The sequence below is a fragment of the Gobio gobio genome, assembly GCF_949357685.1.
Source record: "Gobio gobio genome assembly, chromosome: 25".
NCBI lineage: Eukaryota > Metazoa > Chordata > Actinopteri > Cypriniformes > Gobionidae > Gobio > Gobio gobio.
This window is the reverse complement of record NC_137121.1, coordinates 28,137,730-28,158,661: the sequence shown is the minus strand read 5'-3', so window position 1 is coordinate 28,158,661 and position 20,932 is coordinate 28,137,730. Positions and strand designations below refer to the sequence as shown.

At 44.8% G+C, this 20,932-nt stretch overlaps 1 protein-coding gene across 1 annotated transcript in view; it reads right to left on the bottom strand.

The window, feature by feature from the left end:
• Positions 1-8,415: 8,415 nt before the first annotated feature.
• The window catches only part of LOC307121267 (receptor-type tyrosine-protein phosphatase beta-like), a 149,574-nt gene continuing 137,057 nt past the window's right edge, over positions 8,416-20,932 (bottom strand). The window contains exons 39-44 of the mRNA XM_079808799.1: positions 17,828-17,901; positions 17,603-17,737; positions 17,377-17,493; positions 17,096-17,256; positions 16,837-16,972; positions 8,416-10,247 (exon numbers count right to left, since the gene is read on the bottom strand). Of these exons, the coding sequence (XP_079664925.1) occupies positions 10,122-10,247; positions 16,837-16,972; positions 17,096-17,256; positions 17,377-17,493; positions 17,603-17,737; positions 17,828-17,901 (749 nt within the window). The 3' untranslated portion in view covers positions 8,416-10,121. The remainder of the gene's footprint in view (positions 10,248-16,836; positions 16,973-17,095; positions 17,257-17,376; positions 17,494-17,602; positions 17,738-17,827; positions 17,902-20,932) is intronic.

Here is a 20,932-nt window from a genome sequence, read left to right as displayed (position 1 = left end):
CAGCTGAGGTCACCTCTAGGGACGCCCAGTGCGGGCCTACTGTCAGATAGCAATCCATGCTAACTGTTCACGTGACCACACCTGGGAGCTCACCCTCAGGGAGGCCTATTAAAGCCTGCTAGGCCGCATACCCGGACGCCATACATCGGTGCTTGCCTTCGGAGAGGCCTGGTTAAGGCCTTCCAACTAACAGCAGGCCTTCAGGGAGGCCTGATGAGGCCTACAACCCGATAGCCGGCAGGCTAGCTGTCCCGATGTGCCGAACATCGGTATTTACCGCCAATGAGGCCTGGCGAGGCCTTCCAACTGATAACGTGCCTTATCTAGGAGGCCTGGTGAGGCCTTCCACTTGACAGCCGACCCTCAGGGAAGCGAAATGGCCTATAACCTGATAGCCGGCCAGGCTAGCTTTACCTCGATGCCAAACATGGGTACCTGCCTTCAGGGAGGCCCAATGAGGCCTACCACCTGATAGCCTGCCAAGCTAAAATACACCCGATGCCACACATCGGTACTCACCTCCAGGGAGGCCTGACTGAGGCCTTCCACCTGACAGCCGACCCTCAGGGAGGCTTACTGTGGCCTATAACCTGATAGCCAGCCGGGTTAGTTGTTCCGATGCCCTGCATCGATACTTGCCCTCCAGGAGGCCTGGTGAGGCCTACCCCAATAGCAAGTCATGCTAGCTGCCCGAGTATCCTACCCCGGGAGCTCACCTTCAAAAAGAAGCCTGACGAGGCCTTCTATCTGATAGCAAGCCTACTAGGGAGGCCTAATGAGGCCTACCACCTGCTAGCATTTACTTTACCATGCGAACCGTCAAGTGACTGAGACTCAGAGCACTCCTCCAGCGAGGCCTAGCTTTAGAGGCCTTCCAACTGATAACAAACATGCAAAATGTGAGAGTAACAAAGAAGACCCTGGAGGCTCGTCTTCACGGAGGCCTGATGAGGCCTACCATCTGATAGCCAGTCAGGCTAGCCATACCGATGTCACACATCGGCCCTCGCCCTCAAGGAGGCCGGATGAGGCCTACTACCTGATAGCAAGCTTCATGCTAGCTCCCCGAGTATCCCACTCAGGAACTCGCCTCCAAGGAGGCCTGGTGAGGCCTACCACCTGGTAGCAAGTTTACAACTGACTGCTATGAAACCCTTGACAGTTAGACCACTGGCTGACTAATAACTACCCATTGCACTGCTATGGGGACCCGTCCTCAGGGAGGCTTGTAAAGCCTACAAGCTGTAAACGAGTCTACAATAGCCAGCGTATCTGCCAGGCATTTAGTAAAAACTGGCTGCTTTGACCAAACAACTCTCAAGTGAGAGGAGGCTGACATACACAGGGATGGTACAAAGGTCTCAGAATCACGTAGTGAACAGCCAGAGGTGACAGTGCCTCAGCAACGCACCTCCCTCATCCACATAGCCTAGGCCACATGCCCAACTGAAGCTCCAGCGTCAGTCTCTAGCGAACACACTCTAAAAGAGACAAACTACTCTAACCTGCGGTGGCTTAGGGAAACCGAAGACATATAGTAAAAAACCCCTAAGCGGTAGAAAAACACTCCATTCTCCCAGAAGGGTGTGCTACCGCTTAGTACTCCGCAAACATTTCAAAGAAAAAAGCGGCGGCCTAAACACCACTCTCACCCTGAGAGGAGGCCCTAATTACATACATATGATACCATGAGCGATGGCCTGCCTCGCGATATCTTGATCGCCAAGGGAAAACCAACACACTCTCAACCAGCACCTGGTGCTGTCATAAGCCACCTACAGGGGAAAACTTCAGTTAGCTCCGTCTCAAAAAATCCCATACTCCAACAGGGAATGGAGGTCTGTAAGAAATAATTGTTTTTTTTTTTGTGTGTGTTTAACACAAAAATGACCACTCTCACCTGCGGCACGTAGAGCGAAGACTCACCAAGCAGCTATCACCGCGATGTTCTACCGCCCTTGCATGCCTGAAAGCGGCGCTCTCACTAACCAAGCTAAAGCGGGCCGTCAGAACAAAGTTCTAATCATCATAGGCCCGCCTCAGGCCTGATGTAAGAAGCGCCTGGGAATTAAAAGACACAAAATGATGTTAAAATGTGCATTAAAAGGCATTAAAAAGGAAAAGGGAGAGGGTAGGATTGAAATCCCCTCAAAGGAGGTGACCCATCACCAACGCCGGGCGCGTTTGTCCTGGATCACCTCCCTTAGATCCCTTTTCCTGTGGGACTGGCGTCTCCTCTGTGTCCTACTCCTCACCGGAGGAGGGGCACGGGAGGAGAGGCTCACTCTCTGGTCCATTCTACGGCCCTCAAGCCGCGATGGACCAGGTCCCGCCTGCCTGGGTGTGGACGCAGACATCAGCGGTATACAGGTCTTGAACGCAGCTGAGCGCGCCTTCGCCTCCCTGAACTTCCCAACCACCGCCTCCACGGAGGTGCCGAAAAGTTCAGTGGGCGAAACTGGTGAATCGAGGAGAAAGCTCTTCTCTTTCTCCCCGATGTCCGCCAAGCTCAGCCACAGGTGCCTCTACGTGGCCACCATCGATCGCCCGATCGCGGCAGTGGTTTGTTTAGTGGCCCGGAGAGCCAGGTCTGTGGTGCGGCGCAACTCAGCCACCGCCTCAGGGGACAGCCCCGCCCCCTGGTCGAGGTCTCTCAGCAGATTCGCCTTGTATGCCTGCAACACAGCCATCGTGTGCAGGGTCGCACCAGCCTGACCCGCTGCCGCGTACGCTCTGCCATTCAACCGTGAAGTCGCCTTCAGCGGTCTGGATGGCAGAGTCGGAGCTCTCAGTGTCGATGTACGCCCTGAGACGAGATAGTTCGCGATCGTCTCGTCCATGGGGGGCATCGACACATACCCGTGCTCACCCATCCCCTCAACATCAGCAAAACTAGCTCGCTGATGTCGGTGGATGCGGGCGGAGTACAGGTTCTTCCATGCCGCCCGGACCTCATCATGAAGGTCCGGGAGGAATGGAAGGCTCGTCTGAGGTGCTGGCCTGTGACCGGGGAGAAATCGATCGTCGAGCCTGCTGCGCGCGACCTCTCCCCTAGCGCGCCGCCAAGGCAGCCTCAGCCTGCCTGCGACGCGCTCCACAGCATCCAGCAGCTCAGCGTACGCGGGACAGGGTGGCTGAGAGGGTCCAGGCTGATATCCCCTCAAAGGAGGTGACCCATCACCAACGCCGGGCGCGTTTGTCCTGGATCACCTCCCTTAGATCCCTTTTCCTGTGGGACTGGCGTCTCCTCTGTGTCCTACTCCTCACCGGAGGAGGGGCACGGGAGGAGAGGCTCACTCTCTGGTCCATTCTACGGCCCTCAAGCCGCGATGGACCAGGTCCCGCCTGCCTGGGTGTGGACGCAGACATCAGCGGTATACAGGTCTTGAACGCAGCTGAGCGCGCCTTCGCCTCCCTGAACTTCCCAACCACCGCCTCCACGGAGGTGCCGAAAAGTTCAGTGGGCGAAACTGGTGAATCGAGGAGAAAGCTCTTCTCTTTCTCCCCGATGTCCGCCAAGCTCAGCCACAGGTGCCTCTACGTGGCCACCATCGATCGCCCGATCGCGGCAGTGGTTTGTTTAGTGGCCCGGAGAGCCAGGTCTGTGGTGCGGCGCAACTCAGCCACCGCCTCAGGGGACAGCCCCGCCCCTGGTCGAGGTCTCTCAGCAGATTCGCCTTGTACGCCTGCAACACAGCCATCGTGTGCAGGGTCGCACCAGCCTGACCCGCTGCCGCGTACGCTCTGCCATTCAACCGTGAAGTCGCCTTCAGCGGTCTGGATGGCAGAGTCGGAGCTCTCAGTGTCGATGTACGCCCTGAGACGAGATAGTTCGCGATCGTCTCGTCCATGGGGGGCATCGACACATACCCGTGCTCACCCATCCCCTCAACATCAGCAAAACTAGCTCGCTGATGTCGGTGGATGCGGGCGGAGTACAGGTTCTTCCATGCCGCCCGGACCTCATCATGAAGGTCCGGGAGGAATGGAAGGCTCGTCTGAGGTGCTGGCCTGTGACCGGGGAGAAATCGATCGTCGAGCCTGCTGCGCGCGACCTCTCCCCTAGCGCGCCGCCAAGGCAGCCTCAGCCTGACTGCGACGCGCTCCACAGCATCCAGCAGCTCAGCGTACGCGGGACAGGGTGGCTGAGAGGGTCCAGGCTGATCCTGGTCACTGTAACCACCCTCCTCAGCCATCTCCTGCCCGTCCAGAAGAGCACTCGCTGCAGAGCTACGTGGGGAACTCCCATTCTCCACGTCGACCTGCAGCTCAATCTCGTCAGCCGCTAGATCGTCTGAGAGAACAACGCCTCTCTCCAGACGATCGGCGAGCTCCATCTGGGAGCCCCACGATGTGCGTAGCCGCTCCGCCTCAGCGCGAGCGGGACTCACATCGGTGGCGCCAGACGAAGCGCCCCCTTCCCTCGAGAAGAGGGCCAAACGAGAGCGGAGAGTTCTCAGCGGAAACCTCTCACAGTTTGCACAAGCAGAACCCTCAAGAACTGCTTGTGTATGCTCTTCTCCCAGGCAGAAAACGCACAGAGTGTGTGTGTCTTCCGGTGTCAGAAACCTCTGACACGGGTCGGCACACTTTCTGAAGCTCTGCCTCTTCTCTGTGCAAGGCAAGGCAAGGCAAGTTTATTTGTATAGCACATTTCATACACAGTGGCAATTCAAAGTGCTTTACACAGAAATGAAGTTAAAATAGTTATAAGTGAATAAAATAAAAATATATATAGTATAATAGTTATAATAGGAATTAAAAGGAAATTAAAAGGAAATAAAAATAAAGATGAAATCCCCTATCTGGGGTGGAAGAAAATGGAGAGTCAGGTTTACTTTAAAAATATTTGTCAGGTAACTGTGTTTTCAGACAGTACCCTTACAGACAAATCTTCTTGGCCTAACTTGAGGGCGTTCTCTAGATGTTTTACCCGTCAGAGCAGATCTAAACAGGTCTTCCTCGCACCGGAGGGAGTACTCAAAAAATATTTGTCAGGTAACTGTGCATTTAAACATTACCCTTACAGACAAATCTTCCTGGACAGGAACACCAGGGCTATCTCTACTTTGTTCGACCGTCAGAGTGCGTTTCATCTCAAGTTTAAAGTCTATTACCAGTATCCGTAGAATTACGCTTCGACAGACAGTCCCTGAAGACGAAAAAGATGTGTATGTGTTGGCACGGCGCCCTTATATACTTCCGGGTCGCATATTGATGGCATCATGGGCTGTCGCCGGTCAATAGGATTGACGTGATTCGATAGTAGCTTCAGACACCTGTCACGCTGGAGGCGTTCCCCGTAGCGTCAGCTGACGCAGCGAGAGTTCCCTTTCGAAAGGGAAGGTAATATGGATGTCAATGGCTACCATCAACTGTCTGGTATTCAACTATCTGTGTTCAACAGGAGAAATTAATACAGGTTTGGAACAACATTAGAGTGAGTAAATAATGACATTATTTTAGAGGTGAACTGTCCATTTAAGGACAAGCGGCAGCGTTTTCACTACTGCGCTGCTGTCAATTTAAGACATGCAAGCATCTAATATACAGACGATTTTACTTTCACTTCAGACATAACGACTGTGTTTATGTTAACCTTGTGTGTATTTGACAATATTAGCGCAGTAAGACGACTTAGTCCCGTAATCACGTGTTTGACAGGCTTTTAGTGCTCGTGCTCAGCGCATGTTAAAACGAATGAAACGTTTAAACGTTTTGTTGCCTGTGGCTTGGCGTGCTCAGTTGGGGACACTAAATTTTTCAACTAAACATCGAAATAAATCTAATTAATAAACTAAATTAACCATATAAACTAAATTACTGATCTAATTATTGATCTAAAGCCCACACTGTCACTGTATGATAATTGAAATGAACTGATGACATCAGCGTTTTCTCCAGAATGGCTATACAGCTGAATAAAATTATGCTGCATTATTTTCCTGTTTAACACTATAAAGCTGCTTTGAAACAATCTACATTGTTAAAAGCGCTATATAAATAAAGTTGACTTGACTTGACTTGACTTTAACCAGCAAGGCTTCAAAACGCATGCAAATAATGAACTTTCGTGATTGTGAATAATAGTGTTCCGTGAGTATAACTCTCTGACATAACACCCCCTAACTTTAGTGCATGGTGATTGGATATTTGCTCATATCAGCACGTAGACTCACAGGCACACTCAAACAGAGCCAAAATAAACGTAGAAATAAAAAATAATTAATTAAATGCAAAAAAAAAAAAAAAAAACGCAATTCACAAGCGCGTATTGAACCGGGAATGCCGTACCAAAAGGTTCAATATTATATTGAGAACTGTGGCATCCCTAATATATATATATATACACACATACACACATTTTTTTATTTGGGCCCGAGCACCGATGCTGTGAGGAGGAACCTATTGGAATTGCTCAGCCTATTATTATTCTTCTCTTAAATTAATCAAATTTTTGATGGCCTAAGCTTGCTCGAAAACTCATGAAACTTTGCACACGCGTCAGAAGTGCTAAAAATGTACGTCTAATATGGGTTTCAGAATTAGGCATGGCAAAATGGCTCGATAGAGGCACCTACAAAATTTCAATTAAGCGCCAGTCGAGCTACATTTCACGTTTCACAGCCAAATACCTACAAAAAAAAGTCTCCTGGTCCGAAATCTGAAAACCAACAGGAAGTGAGATATTTAGAATTTTCTTTGCAAAATTGTTTTGCCATTTCCAGATGTTGTACTTTAACAAACTCCTCCTAGAGATTTAATCAGATCAACATCATATTTGGTCAGTCTAATCTAAAGGCCTCAAATTGCAAAGATCTTGATCTTTCGCCATGACACAGGAAGCTGTTGTAAGTCAGACATTCAATGTCCCAAACTTAACATGTTTGATAAGAGTCCTGGCCTGAAGACATCTACATGGCTATATTCAGTTATAGTCAAAGCGCCACCTGCTGGCAGAAGGATGTGTGGCACATCAAAATGACTTTGCTGTATATGTACCCGCTTTAAATGTATCTTGCTGCTGTTTTCCTGAGGTGGCGGTGGCCCCGGGTGCCCTTTTATCGCTGCTTGTTCATTTTTGTGTTTTGTTAGGTTTTGAACTTAAGTTTAAAAGTTTTTAAAAGAGTATGTAAACATGTGCAAATTGACCAGTATATTACATAAAGTTTTGGTGGTGTTTGTGTCTGAGAAAATAATTCATGTAATTTGAAAGATGTCGTCATTGAATGTATTTTGTGCCAAAGCAATAAAAAATTATCCACAATTTAGCTCACATAGACTGATTTGATCACTGTGGGAAGTTTCCAAAAAGTTACGTAATTATTGAATAGGTATTGAAAAATTGACCTAGGTATCGAAAAAAGTGACCTAAGTATTGAAGAGGTATAGAATAGCTAAGTGCTAGTCTTAGCTGTATGACTAACACTTACCTATTCTATTATTTTTTTCTTTAAAAAAACAACAACAAAAAAACAGATGAACTTTCCTAGACTAAATGAGACTTGTTACAGCACTTGCATACTGTTGCCCCTTGTTGGTCTGATTGCTTCATTTGCTCTCCTCATTTGTAAGTTGTTTTGGATAAAAGCGTCTGCTAAATGATTAAATGTAAATGTAAATGTATTGAGAAATGGGTCCTAGCGATTGTAAAAAACTGTAAAGGCTATATAGTAAAGCAACGCTATGCTGGTTCTTTTGATTGGTTCTCTTGTTTGAATTTGCAGTGCATCATGTCTGCCAATTGCATAAATCCATAGCGTTGAAAGCATAAGGCTACATTCTGTCTGAGAGATGCCACCAATGCAAGTCAAATGCTTTATAATACTGTAAATTATGAAAGTCATCAAAGTGATCAAATGTAAGCAGTTACATTACTTTAAGTAATTGAAATAATTACTGTACGTATTACATTGTAAATAGGGTAACTTGTACTCTGTAATAGATTACATTTCCAAAGTAACCTTCCCAACACTGGTATTCCCAATTCAACCCATGTAAGGGTTCCACCAATAGTGGACAATCAACCAATGTAAGCAATGATGTAATGTACATCTGAGTCAACGACATGAAAAAGTGAATTGAAACAGCCATTGATTTATGTCCACATGCCCTCAGCTTCTTATTCTTTAACATCAGCACTTTACGCAACAGGCCACAGACCTATGTTTTCTCAATTTCCCCCTCAAAATGTCTCTAGGAAAAATTAGTGATACAGAGAGCAACAAGAGTTAACATGACTAAGTCTTAAGTTAATGATGGGACACTAAAATGAACAAAGATCGTAGACCCCATTTTGAAACCTTTCACAAACCTAATAAATACACCAACATTTTCAACATTTAGCTCTCCAAACCAGTTAAATATAATTAAAACAGGATGCATTTCCTTGATAGCATGGACACTAGTCAAGTTGCTTTCCAGACTTGTGTTTTATTGTTTTATTAGTCATAGCGCCACCTGCTGGCAACAGGAAATGGCATGCTTTATACTATAATTCACTCGCAGAAACACATTTAAATATGCCATGAAATCCCAAACATGATATAAACACATTAAATCATGAAACACTTGGCTAAGTGCTTATGTATGTGATTAACGCCACGAAACGGGTTGTTGTATACAATGTCCGATCTGCCCCAAACTTCACGTGTTTGATTATAGTCCTGACCTGAAGACATCTACATGCCAATATTCAGTTATACTCAAAGCACCACCTTCTGGCAGCAGGAAATGTGGCACACTGAAGGGACTTTGCCATATTTCTCCTATATTTACCCGCTTAAATGCATGTAGCCCACTATTTGCTGTTTTCCTGAGGCCACCGGGTGGCTTTTGTCCCGGGTGCGAGGGCCCTTTCATCACTGCTTGCAGCTTTAATTCCTTTTGTGTTCACTCTTTTCAGCATGTATCAAAATCATCCCAAAGAATGGATCACAATTTTATTAAAATCAAAAAGAGGTAAAGACCCTATATGCAAGTAGCTTCATATATACAGTACATAATACACACACAAATATGTTAAAAAAAATTCTCCATTCTGTCAATTGACCAGTGTGAAATGTAAGTTGGAAAAGATTCTAGTGCACTATTGTTCAAATAAAAAATAAAAAATGTTAAATAAAATTATTGTAAATGTTGACCATAAAAAGGTATAAATAGTAAAAATGCCTTAAACAGTGCTTTATAAAATACATTTAAGAAATATAACACAAGAGTGCAGGTAATCCCAGCTGCTAAGTATAATAACAATACAGTTGCAGGTCTGATTGCTGAACAAAAGTGCAGTAAACAGAACATCAATATAAAATTACCTATATTTCAGGCACAATTTGGATAGTTTGTATAGCTGTGTTTGTTAGCACTCTTGGAATGTTACTATCAAATCGGATGGCTGAAAATAACAGTATAAAAATAAAATGCAATATAAATTACAAATCCCAAGCGAATGCTCATATCCAGCACAGCAGGTTGAACTTTGTGCACACAGCTAAACTCTTAAACAACAACAACAACAACAACATAATAATAATAAAACTGTACCATAACAGTCATATTTTCTTTCTAAATATCACTATAACAGCACAAACATGTTCACAGTTTTATCATGGGCATGGGCAGGTTGAGAGTGCCTTCTAGTGGGGAAAAAAGAAAAATAATTTTGTTTTGCTCTAAATGGTTAAATAATGTAAGACATACCCCTCTAAATAACATTAAAGATATAAACATTTTATAAAACATGGGATCTCATAAAGGCCTCTATGAGCAAATACAACCATGGCAGTATTAAAATGTACAGGGGTTTGATATTGCAGTAAATATATTGTGTAAAATTATACAAATATTCATTTTGGACATGCCATTAGAAAAAATAAAGATATCTTGAATTAAATATTATAGATACAATTACTTACACATAATTAGAAAATGTTGCATTCTTTCCAGTTCCAGTGTAATCTTTTACATGTATTATTTAAAAAAAAAAAATTAGAATCGTGCAAGAAAATAAATTAGATTAAACTCTATGTAAAGTGTGCATTTTTTAATTATTATGAAAGCAAACTTAAAATTTTCATTTAAATATGCTCTGACTGTTTGATGAGGGCCATCTTGAGTCTATCTTATGATTTCATACATTTTACATTCTGATAGATTGCGTCTGTGTTCTGGTAAATTAAATCCACGTTGGTTCCGGTTCTTGATCGAATGATGTCATACGCACACTGGTGGAGGTAAACATACTGCTCCTGTTGTAGAAAACGGAGAGAAAACATATGAGTCTGCTATAATCGTCAGTTTCTTTGTGGAAATACAATATTACAACAAATGTCAGCTCCAATTTCTATGCTAATATGTCATTTTAAAAGAATAATCTGGGTTCAGTTCAACAACATTAGTTGCATAATGTCCATTACCACAAACATCAACTTGTCCCTTCTTTTCATTAAAAAAACATCTGGGTTACAGTGAGGCACTTACAATTGAAGTGTATGGGGCCAAAATACTCGCGCAAGAATAAATATTTTCAAAACTGGGTACAGGTTATTCTCTTCACCCCTCAACCATCGAACTTTAAAGTAAATTTAAAGCGCAGTAATACCTTCAGCATTCAGATGGACCCTGAAAAGGTGCTAAAAGGTGACATTCACAATCATCCCGATCATTCAGCTCCTCAGCGACATGGTCAAACATTTGTAGTGGGGTCCGAAACCACAGTGGACATTATCAAGTGCACTCATTCAATCCGATAAAGCACCGCAATATCACCCAAGTATCACTTGGTGTATCACCCAAGATGGCGAGTAGATCGCGAGGCTCTGGGTCTCTCCAGATTCTGCAATTTTGCGGTATTTTTCTTGCTCATCTCGGGTCTGTTCGTGCAGAACAGTTGTGGATTAACATCGTACAACCGTGGTGAGATTTTGGATATTGGTTTGCGAATTTTCGACAGTTTTATGGACAATCTTCGACTCCTTCCTGAGATCGCTAGGACACCCGAGGCTATGCACTCTACCCGGCCGGGCGGAAGTGCGCGCAGGCGGCGTCGAGACCGTAAACAAAGGCGGGGGAAGCGCGGAGGACTGAGAGCTAAGCTAAGGCTAACACCACACCGGCTCTCTTTACCCAGCATTTTCCTTGCCAATGTACGGTCGCTAGTGAACAAAATGGAGGAGATTCGACTCAGCATCACACACAGCAAGAAACCTAATCTTCACGGGAAACCTGGTTAAACAGCGGAATACCGGACACCGCTATTGAGCTAGCGGGATGCCACACGCTCCGGGCGGATAGAACATTAGATGGCTCCGGTAAGACCAGAGGTGGTGGATTGTGCATTTACATTAACAAAGCTTGGTGCACAAACTCTGCTATTGTTGGGAGTCATTGTTCAGCTAACCTTGAGTTTCTCATGGTTGAATGTAGACCGATTTATCACACCAGAGGAAACAGAACCTTAGACCATGTTTACACAAACATGGCTGGAGCTTACATTACGACACCCCTCCCCCACCTGGGACAGTCAGATCACCTCTCTTTGTTCCTCACCCCCAGATATGCACCCCTCATCAACCGTGTGAAGCCATCGGTGAAGACCATCAAAGTGTGGCCTGCAGGGGCAGATTCCACACTCCAGGAAAGGTTTCTACACACAGACTGGAGTGTGTTTGCTTCTCAAGCCACCAGTGGCGCTCACACGGACATTGACTCCTACACCTCCTCTGTATTGGATCATATCAATACCACCATTGACAGTGTTACAACCCAGAAACAGATCACCACGTACCCAAATCAGAAGCCATGGATGAACAGGGAAGTGCGACTCCTGCTGAAGTCACGCATTACTGCCTTCAGATCAGGAGATGCACAAGCCTACAGCACATCCAGAGCAAACCTGAAGAGGGGTATCAAAAAGGCCAAGCACTGCTACAAGCTAAAGATAGAGGGACACTTTTACAACTCTAACCCTCGACGCATGTGGCAGGGCATTCAGGCCATCAGTGACTACAAACCCACCCACTCCACCCCCGCAGCCACTGATGTCAACTTCCTGAACGAGCTAAATTACTTTTATGCTCGCTTTGAAAGAGACAACAAAGAAACTGCCACCAAGCTCAAACCCTCAGATGACCACCCACCAATCACACTCTCCTCCACAGATGTCTGCAAGGCACTGAGCTGAATCAGCGCGCACAAGGCTGCTGGACCAGACAACATCCCTGGTCGTGTTTTCAGGGCATGTGCGGAGCAGCTCGCTGGGTTTTTTACAGACATTTTCAACCTGTCTCTTGCCCAAGCAGCTGTACCATCATGCTTTAAACGCACTTCCATTGTGCCAGTGCCAAAACACTCTAGCCCGAGGTGCCCTAATGACTACCGCCCTGTAGAACTCAAACCCATGGTTATGAAGTGCTTTGAGCGGCTGGTCCTGGAACACCTAAAAGACTCTCTACCATACACATTGGACTCACACCAGTATGCCTACCGCAGCAATAGGAGCACAGAGGATGCCGTTTCCATGGCACTGCACTCTGTGCTCACTCACCTGGACAATAAGAACACTTACGCACACATGCTGTTTGTTGACTTCAGCTCAGCATTCAACACTGTCATCCCAACCAAGTTAATAGCCAAACTTGGAGACCTGGGCATCAACACCTCAATGTGTAACTGGATTTTGGACTTCCTAACTGACAGACCCCAGAATGTTCGATCAGGACTCACCTGCTCCACATCCATCACTCTTAACACTGGTGTACCACAGGGCTGTGTGCTAAGCCCGTTTCTCTACTCCCTCTTCACCTGCGACTGCAAGCCTGTGTATGGATCTAATTCCATCGTCAAGTTTGCGGACGACACTACGGTGATTGGTCTCATCAGCAACAACGATGAGACTGCCTATAGGGAGGAGATCCAGCACCTGGCCACATGGTGCACTAAAAATAACCTGCTCCTCAACACCACCAAAACGAAGGAGTTCATCGTGGACTTCAGGAAGGAGTCAAGAGGCACACACGACACCATCCACATAAAGGAACGGCTGTTGAGCGTGTCTCCAGTTTCAAGTTCCTGGGGATCCACATCTCGGCGGACATGTCGTGGACAACCAACACATCCAGCCTGGGCAAGAAGGCTCACCAGCGCCTCTTCTTCCTGAGGACACTGAGGAAGAATCAGCTCTCCTCGGCTATCCTGGTGAACTTCTATCGCTGCGCAATAGAAAGCATCCTGACCAACTGTGTGGCAGTATGGTATGGGAAGTGCTCTGTTGCGGAGCGCAAGGCACTGCAGCGGGTGGTGAAAACTGCCCAGCGCATCACAGGGACTCCACTACCTGCCATCGAGCACATCCAGAGGAAACGTTGTGTGCATCGAGCTCGCAGCATCCTCAAGGACTCCTCGCACCCAGCCCACAGACTGTTTTCTCTCCTGCCCTCCGGCAGGCGTTTCAGGTGCCACCGGACCAGGACCAGCAGACTAAAGAACAGTTTTTTCCCCAGAGCTGTCTCTTTACTGAACTCAAACCCTCGTTGATCCACTATCATATACTGATAACTCTCCTCTCCCCCCTCACATCTGCCTTCACTTTGTTATTTGCACTACCGACTGTTTATTACAGTAACAACTGTTTACTTATGCATTTTGCACTACCATACCTTAATTGGATTATGCTCACTTGCACTGCCGACTGTTATTTACAGTACCTACTGTTTACATTTGCATTTTGCACCGTACTTGTAACTGTAATATGCAATCACTTTCCACTGCACTTTTACACTTTTTTCGGATAGCTTCTGTCCATAATTTATTGCACTACCTTAATCCAATGCTATATTCCTCATCTTAGTCTAACATATCATTGTATACCTCTATCTGTAAAATTCTGTTCATAGTAATAGCCATCTGGATATTATATTATATTCATAGTACATATTAACCTGTAAATTCTGTTTATAGTAATAGCCATCTGTATATTTATTCACTGTACATATTCACCTGTAAATTCTGTTTATAGTAATTACCATCTCTCTATTTATATATATTTATATATATTCAGTACATATCCATGTCCTGCACTTATGCAACCGTTGTATATCCTGCACTTGCTGCTATTGTACTTCTGGTTTGACCTAAACTGCATTTTGTTGCCTTGTACTTGTACTTGTGTAATGACAATAAAGTTGAATCTAATCTAATCTAATCAAATATGAGTGTACAACTGAAGTACGGTCAATGGCTAGAGAATACCCAAAAGTGCTACCGTCAGACCCGGAGATCGGCTGAAGGGATTCGAAAACGGTAAAACTCAACTGTTTAACTCTAGGGGAGTTGGAAAATTAGCCTATTTTCAAAAAAAAGTGGCGTGTTCCTTTAAACAGCAAGCACAAACAATGCAAAAGCAGCATCCTTCCCAGCGACTCAGGGTCCGAATTCACTCACTCCTTCAAGTGGACTATTAGTGGAGTAATGTAGGGAATAGCGAAAAAGGGTATAGAGGGGAATTTCAAACACAGCCCTACTCTCCGCTCTCTTTCCCTTGACTTTGGATCACGTACACCTTTCCACAATTAACCAGCTCATCAAGATCTACATATACACTCACCTAAAGGATTATTAGGAACACCATACTAATACTGTGTTTGACCCCCTTTCGCCTTCACAACTGCCTTAATTCTATGTGGCATTGATTCAACAAGGTGCTGAAAGCATCCTTTAGAAATGTTGGCCCATATTGATAGGATAGCATCGTGCAGTTGATGGAGATTTGTGGGAAACTAAGCTCCCATTCCACCACATCCCAAAGATGCTCTATTGGGTTGAAATCTGGTGACTGTGGGGGCCATTTTAGTAAAGTGAACTCATTGTCATGTTCAAGAAACCAATTTGAATGATTCGAGCTTTGTGACATGATGCATTATCCTGCTGGAAGTAGCCATCAGAGGATGGGTACATTGTGGTCATAAAGGGATGGACATGGTCAGAAACAATGCTCAGATAGGCTGTGGCATTTAAACGCTGCCCAATTGGCACTAAGGGGCCTAAAGTGTGCCAAGAAAACATCCCCCACACCATTACACCACCACCACCAGCCTGCACAGTGGTAACAAGGCATGATGGATCCATGTTCTCATTCCGTTTACGCCAAATTCTGACTCTACCATCTGAATGTCTCAACAGAAATCGAGACTCATCAGACCAGGCAACATTTTTCCAGTCTTCAACTGTCCAATTTTGGTGAGCTCGTGCAAATTGTAGCCTTTCCTATTTGTAGTGGAGATGAGTGGTACCCGGTGGGGTCTTCTGCTGTTGTAGCCCATCCGCCTCAAGGTTGTGCGTGTTGTGGCTTCACAAATGCTTTGCTGCATACCTTGGTTGTAACGAGTGGTTATTTCAGTCAAAGTTGCTCTTCTATCAGCTTGAATCAGTCGGCCCATTCTCCTCTGACCTCTAGCATTTTTTCCCACAGGACTGCCGCATACTGGATGTTTTTCCCTTTTCACACCATTCTTTGTAAACCTTAGAAATGGTTGTGCGTCAAAATCCCAGTAACTGAGCAGATTGTGAAATACTCAGACCCCGTCTGGCACCAACAACCATGCCACGCTCAAAATTGCTTAAATCACCTTTCTTTCCCATTCTGACATTCAGTTTGGAGTTCAGGAGATTGTCTTGACCAGGACCAAACCCCTAAATGCATTGAAGCAACTGCCATGTGATTGGTTGATTAGATAATTGCATTAATGAGAAATTGAACAGGTGTTACTAATAATCCTTTAGGTGAGTGTATACCGACCACATACTCAATTGTCTGGTCCAGGGATGGGTGACTTTGGTACTGGAGGGCCACTGTCCTTCAAAGTTTAGTTCCCTAATCAAACACATCTGCCTGTGATTTTCAAGCAATCCTAAAGACATAGGTAAGGTTTTTCATGCATGTTTGATTATAGATAAAACTAAACTGTCAGGACATTGGCCCTCCAGGACGAGAGCTGCCCATCTTTTGAGTGGTCTTACACACAAGACTCTCTGTTCGCACAGTTTTTCTGTAGAGTTCTAACGATTCACTTGTGAATCCACTGTGAGATATATCCTTACCACTGTACCATCGATTTACCTGCAGTAACATTGAATCATCTTCTACATCTATTTCAGTTTTATACCACCATTAATTCTCCATCTGTTCTGTTTTCAGTGTGTTCAATAACCAATCCAAGCACTTCACAATCCAAGCGGTTCACACAGTCATCCAGCTCATTTTGGCTCAGTTGTGCTTTGAAAAAATTATAAGCTTAAAAATCCTCTAAAAACTGGCCACATTTACTTTCATTGTAAGGCCACATCCACATGAAGCCTGAGCTTTCCCTATCTAATCTTTTTTTATCCTCGTCTCAAGAAATATCAGCACACATGAAACCACTGAAAACGACTCAAAGCGATGTACTATACATGCCAGATCAGTGTGTGGTGCTGTAATTCTGACACAGAGATACACTGAAAATGGAGAAGAAGACTTGGAGCATGCACATGTGGTGTCTGACTAGGGTTGAGATGTGGGGTGATGACATCCTCTTTTCACAAAATATACGAATTGGCTGTACACTCGAAACGCAAGGGTGTCGTTTTCAGATTTATCCACTCTGGGTTTCAAAAAAGAGCGGTTTCAGGCTCCCAAAACGCCGGATCCATCTGGACGAAATGCCGATACGATACTAAATTTTTAACAGGAAGGAGGTGTAAATTGAAATTATTTTAGTGGTTATTAACATTATGCCACAAATGATGCTGACTGAGCTTAACTTGTACTTGAACTGGGAATGTTCTTCTACAGTCCCTTACCTCAGTCTGCACCATAAGAGGCCTGTGCATGCGCATATCATTAACAATTCCGTAGACGTCCACCATGCTTTCTCGTTCAATCTGGAAAATCAGGTGGTCAATGGCAATGAAGGTCCCTGTTCTTCCCACACCAGCACTGAAAAAGTCAGAGGGTCAAATAATGAGATGAAAGTTTAATCAAACGAATGGCAAATGTAATATTTGATGTTTGCATTGTAATATAAATTCATGAATGCTTGTTTATAGAAATCTTATTTACCTGCAATGCACCAAAGTTGGAGAGTGGCGTGAGTACTGGTCCATGTGTTCTCTCACCAGGTGTCTGAAATCAATGAGGACTTCAGTGGTCTGTGGAACTCCATGATCCGGCCACGCTGTGAAGTGGAACTGGCGTATGTTGCGAGTTTCTGCTGTTTTCACCTACAGCATTATCAATCATATTATTGTAAAATATTACTGATTTTAAAACAACAACAACAAAATTCCCTGCTGTAGGCTACTGAATGTACAAATGGAGATATCATGTGCAGGTTGCTTTACATTTTTGATTCTGAAGTCTCTTATGGTCCAGTTCTCCAGTGATATCTCTGAGGTGGTCGTCACTGAGATGTTATGATAATGATTTGTCTCAGATGGCCAGTACTTCTCACATTTCACCTGGAGAAAACACAGAGTGCTGGTTTGCTTTACCCTTGCATATATATGTGCACATTTCACTACTTTTCAATGTGACCAAAAACATTTCAATATTAGATTTTAAACTCACCCGTCCCATCTCGTTGCATTTGGTCAGCATCACTATGGTGTAGATGTTCTTCTCCCAGTTCATTCTCCAGAATTCATTCACTGTAACGGGCAATGGACCCTGAGCAGCTATAAACTCTTTTCTTGAATTGTAGCCCTTAACAAAACAGAAAAAAAAAACATTTATAGATACAACATACAAAAGTCATGTGACATGCTGAAATGTCCCTTCTGCATATGTACTCACTGGAACGTAGTTGGCATTGATGTAGTCATCAAAGGGGTTGCCACACATTGATAATTTCACTCGTGAAGCATCATCTTAACAAGACAAATGAATGCAATTAGTATCATACAGTAGTTCTTTATTAAGAACAATTTGGTATAAAGTCACACTGTATCTATAAGCTTTGTATTTTTGGTTTGTGTGTTTCCACATTGAATTGACTGTTATTTTGTTATATTTTCCCTTGCTTTGAAGTCTTCTTTATGTTTAGTTTTTGGCTATTTCCTTAAATCTTCTTCTTCAAAAAAAATAACTGTTTGGAATTAGATCCACGCGTCTTCTTCATCTAGTAACGTGTTTTTTAACACTCGTCCCTCCCTCACACGCTGTAACAAATCCTTCCCTCGTGGGTCAAAATGACCCGAAGCCCTAAAATTATACTTATCCAGAAAGCTAATTTCATTTTGATAATATTTTTCTATTTTTAATGCAATTTTTTTGTGTATTCGTGGTATAAGTGCACCAAAAGTCCTAAGGTTTTGATCCACTCCGATGAACACTCAATTTCTTTTAAAAACACTCAAGTTTCGGGTCAAAATGACCCACGGGAAGGATGACCTGTCCTGGAGTACCCCCAGCACTGCAAATTGTTACGATCACCAGCTGGAGTGCCCTTGAAAGCCACCAGGGGGCACTCCATCACAAACTGTGGTCACTCCCTCAAGGACTTCATCTCCTATCATCTTTTGTCTGAGGTCATCATCAATGATTGCATCCTTAGTTTTAAGCCTGTTTTTGTATTTCCCTGTTTGCCTTTTCCCCTGTTTCGACTGTCTTAGCTGTATTTGACCTTTACTGGTTTTTGGACCTTGTTTGTGGATTATTCTTTCATCAAACAATGCTTTTGGATCCTCAGTCAGTGCGTTTAGTTTGTCTACATAAAGGTAATCAGTCCCTCAAGGACCACATTCAAGACTTTCTGGACATTGCATACCTGCCAGACTATGCTCTAATCGATTTCTTCTGTTATGGACTCAATGAACATTATCAAAGCTACTCCAGTGCTTTCTGCGCTTTTCTGTCTAGTTTCGCCAGTCATGGGTGTTATGCTAGACACTCCAGTTGCCGCCACGCCTGTGTCTATGGAAAAGATGGCCGCTACTGCTGTGTCTTCGGACAAGATGCCCGCTACACCTGTGTCTTCGGACAAGATGGCCGCTACGCCTGTGTCTTCGGACAAGATGGCCGCTACACTTGTGTATTTGGACAAGATGGCAACTACGCCCGTATCTTCGGACAAGATGGCCCCTACGCCTGTGTCTTCAGACAAGATGGCTGCTACACCTGTGTCTTCGGACAAGATGGCCGCTACGCCTGTGTCTTCGGACAAGATGGCCACTACGCCTGTGTCTTTGGACAAGATGGCCGCTACGCTTGTGTATTTGGACAAGATGGCAACTACGCCCGTATCTTCGGACAAGATGGCCCCTACGCCTGTGTCTTCAGACAAGATGGCTGCTACACCTGTGTCTTCGGACAAGATGGCTGTCACGTCTGTGTCTACAGACAAGATGGCCGCCACGCCAGAGTCTCCATCCAAGATGGCCAACACAGCAGAGTCTTCAGCCAAGATGGCTGCCACGCCCAAGTTTCCAGTCAAGATGACCGCCACACCTGTGTCTTTGGACAAGATGGCTGCTTTGGACAAGATTTGACAAGAACCCGCTCCAGAGTCCACTGCAGCCCTTGAGTTAACTCCAGAGTCCACCCCAGCACTTGAATTCACTCCAGAACTGGCTTCAACCCAAAAGTCCTGGCCACCTGCTCTGCCTGACCACCCTGGCCACCTCCACTCCGCCTCCCTCTGTGAATTCTCTGACCAGTTTAGGAGCGTCTGGAAGCCACCCAGGCTCCAGCCCATGAACCCACTCCAGAGTCCACTGCAGTCCTTGAGTTAACTCCAGAGTCCATCCCAGCACTTGAATTCACTCCAGAACCGGCTTCAACCGATATTTTGAGAAGCTTAGGAGCACCTGGAAGCCATAGGAGGGGGGCTAAGTAACGATCAACAGCTGGAGTGCCCTTGAAAGCCACCAGGGGACACTCCATCACAGACTGTGGTCACTCCCTCAAGGACTTCATCCCCCAACATCCTTTGTCTGGCTTCATCATTACTGATTGCATTCAGTTGTGGCTCATTATCTAATTTCCTCTGTCTATAAAAGCCAGGTTCACTCACTCACTCTTCGCTAAGTCTTGCCAATGTCAACTGCATTTCTAAGAGTTTGTTCTCCAGTTCACCTGGGTCTTAGTTCTTAGTTTTTTAGCCTGTTTTTGTATTTTCCTGTTTGCCTTTGGACTGTTTTTATGGTATTTGACCTGTACCTGTTTTTGGACCTTGTTTGTGGATTTTTCTGTCATTAAATACTGTTTTGGATCCTCAGCCTTTGCATCTCTGAGCAGTATGTAACAGACATTTTGTCTCCCTCATCTAAAACATCTGATTCAACTCATCAGCTCATTAGTAGAGACTGTAAGACCTGAAGTGGGTGTGTAAGGCTACATTCAGACTGTCAGCCCAAATCTTATTTTTTTCTTATTTTTTTTAATTCGACCACCCACATCCCGCCCCCTCCCCTTCACTAGAAAAAAAATCACATTCAACGTGCTGGCATGTGACGCTCTAATCCAAGCGATGATAGTTAGTAGACGTAAATAGACATTTTCACAAACAATGAATGGAAACATGTCTTTTTCTCCTTTTCCATCTCCAAACCTATTCTGCTCACAGGTGATCTTCATCTCTTGCTTTGTTGCAATTTTAAGATTTTTGTCAAATGATATTTATTTTTACTTTACGAACTTCGAGTAGTTTCAGATTAATATGTTTCAGGCTCATAGTTTTGGGTTGGTTTTTGAAGCTGCGGTTCCTTGTTTGTCTTGCTCAGGACTTCTTTTTAGTGGAAATTGTGGATATTCCGCCTGGGCTGGGGGAAGATCCATAATTTCTCCATCATCCTTGATGCCCGTGAGGTTGAGCAACAGGTGCCAACAGGTTGAGCAACAGATCAGTGAGACAATTTCCAGGAAATTTCACACTATTCAGATTCAAGCTTGTGATTTTGG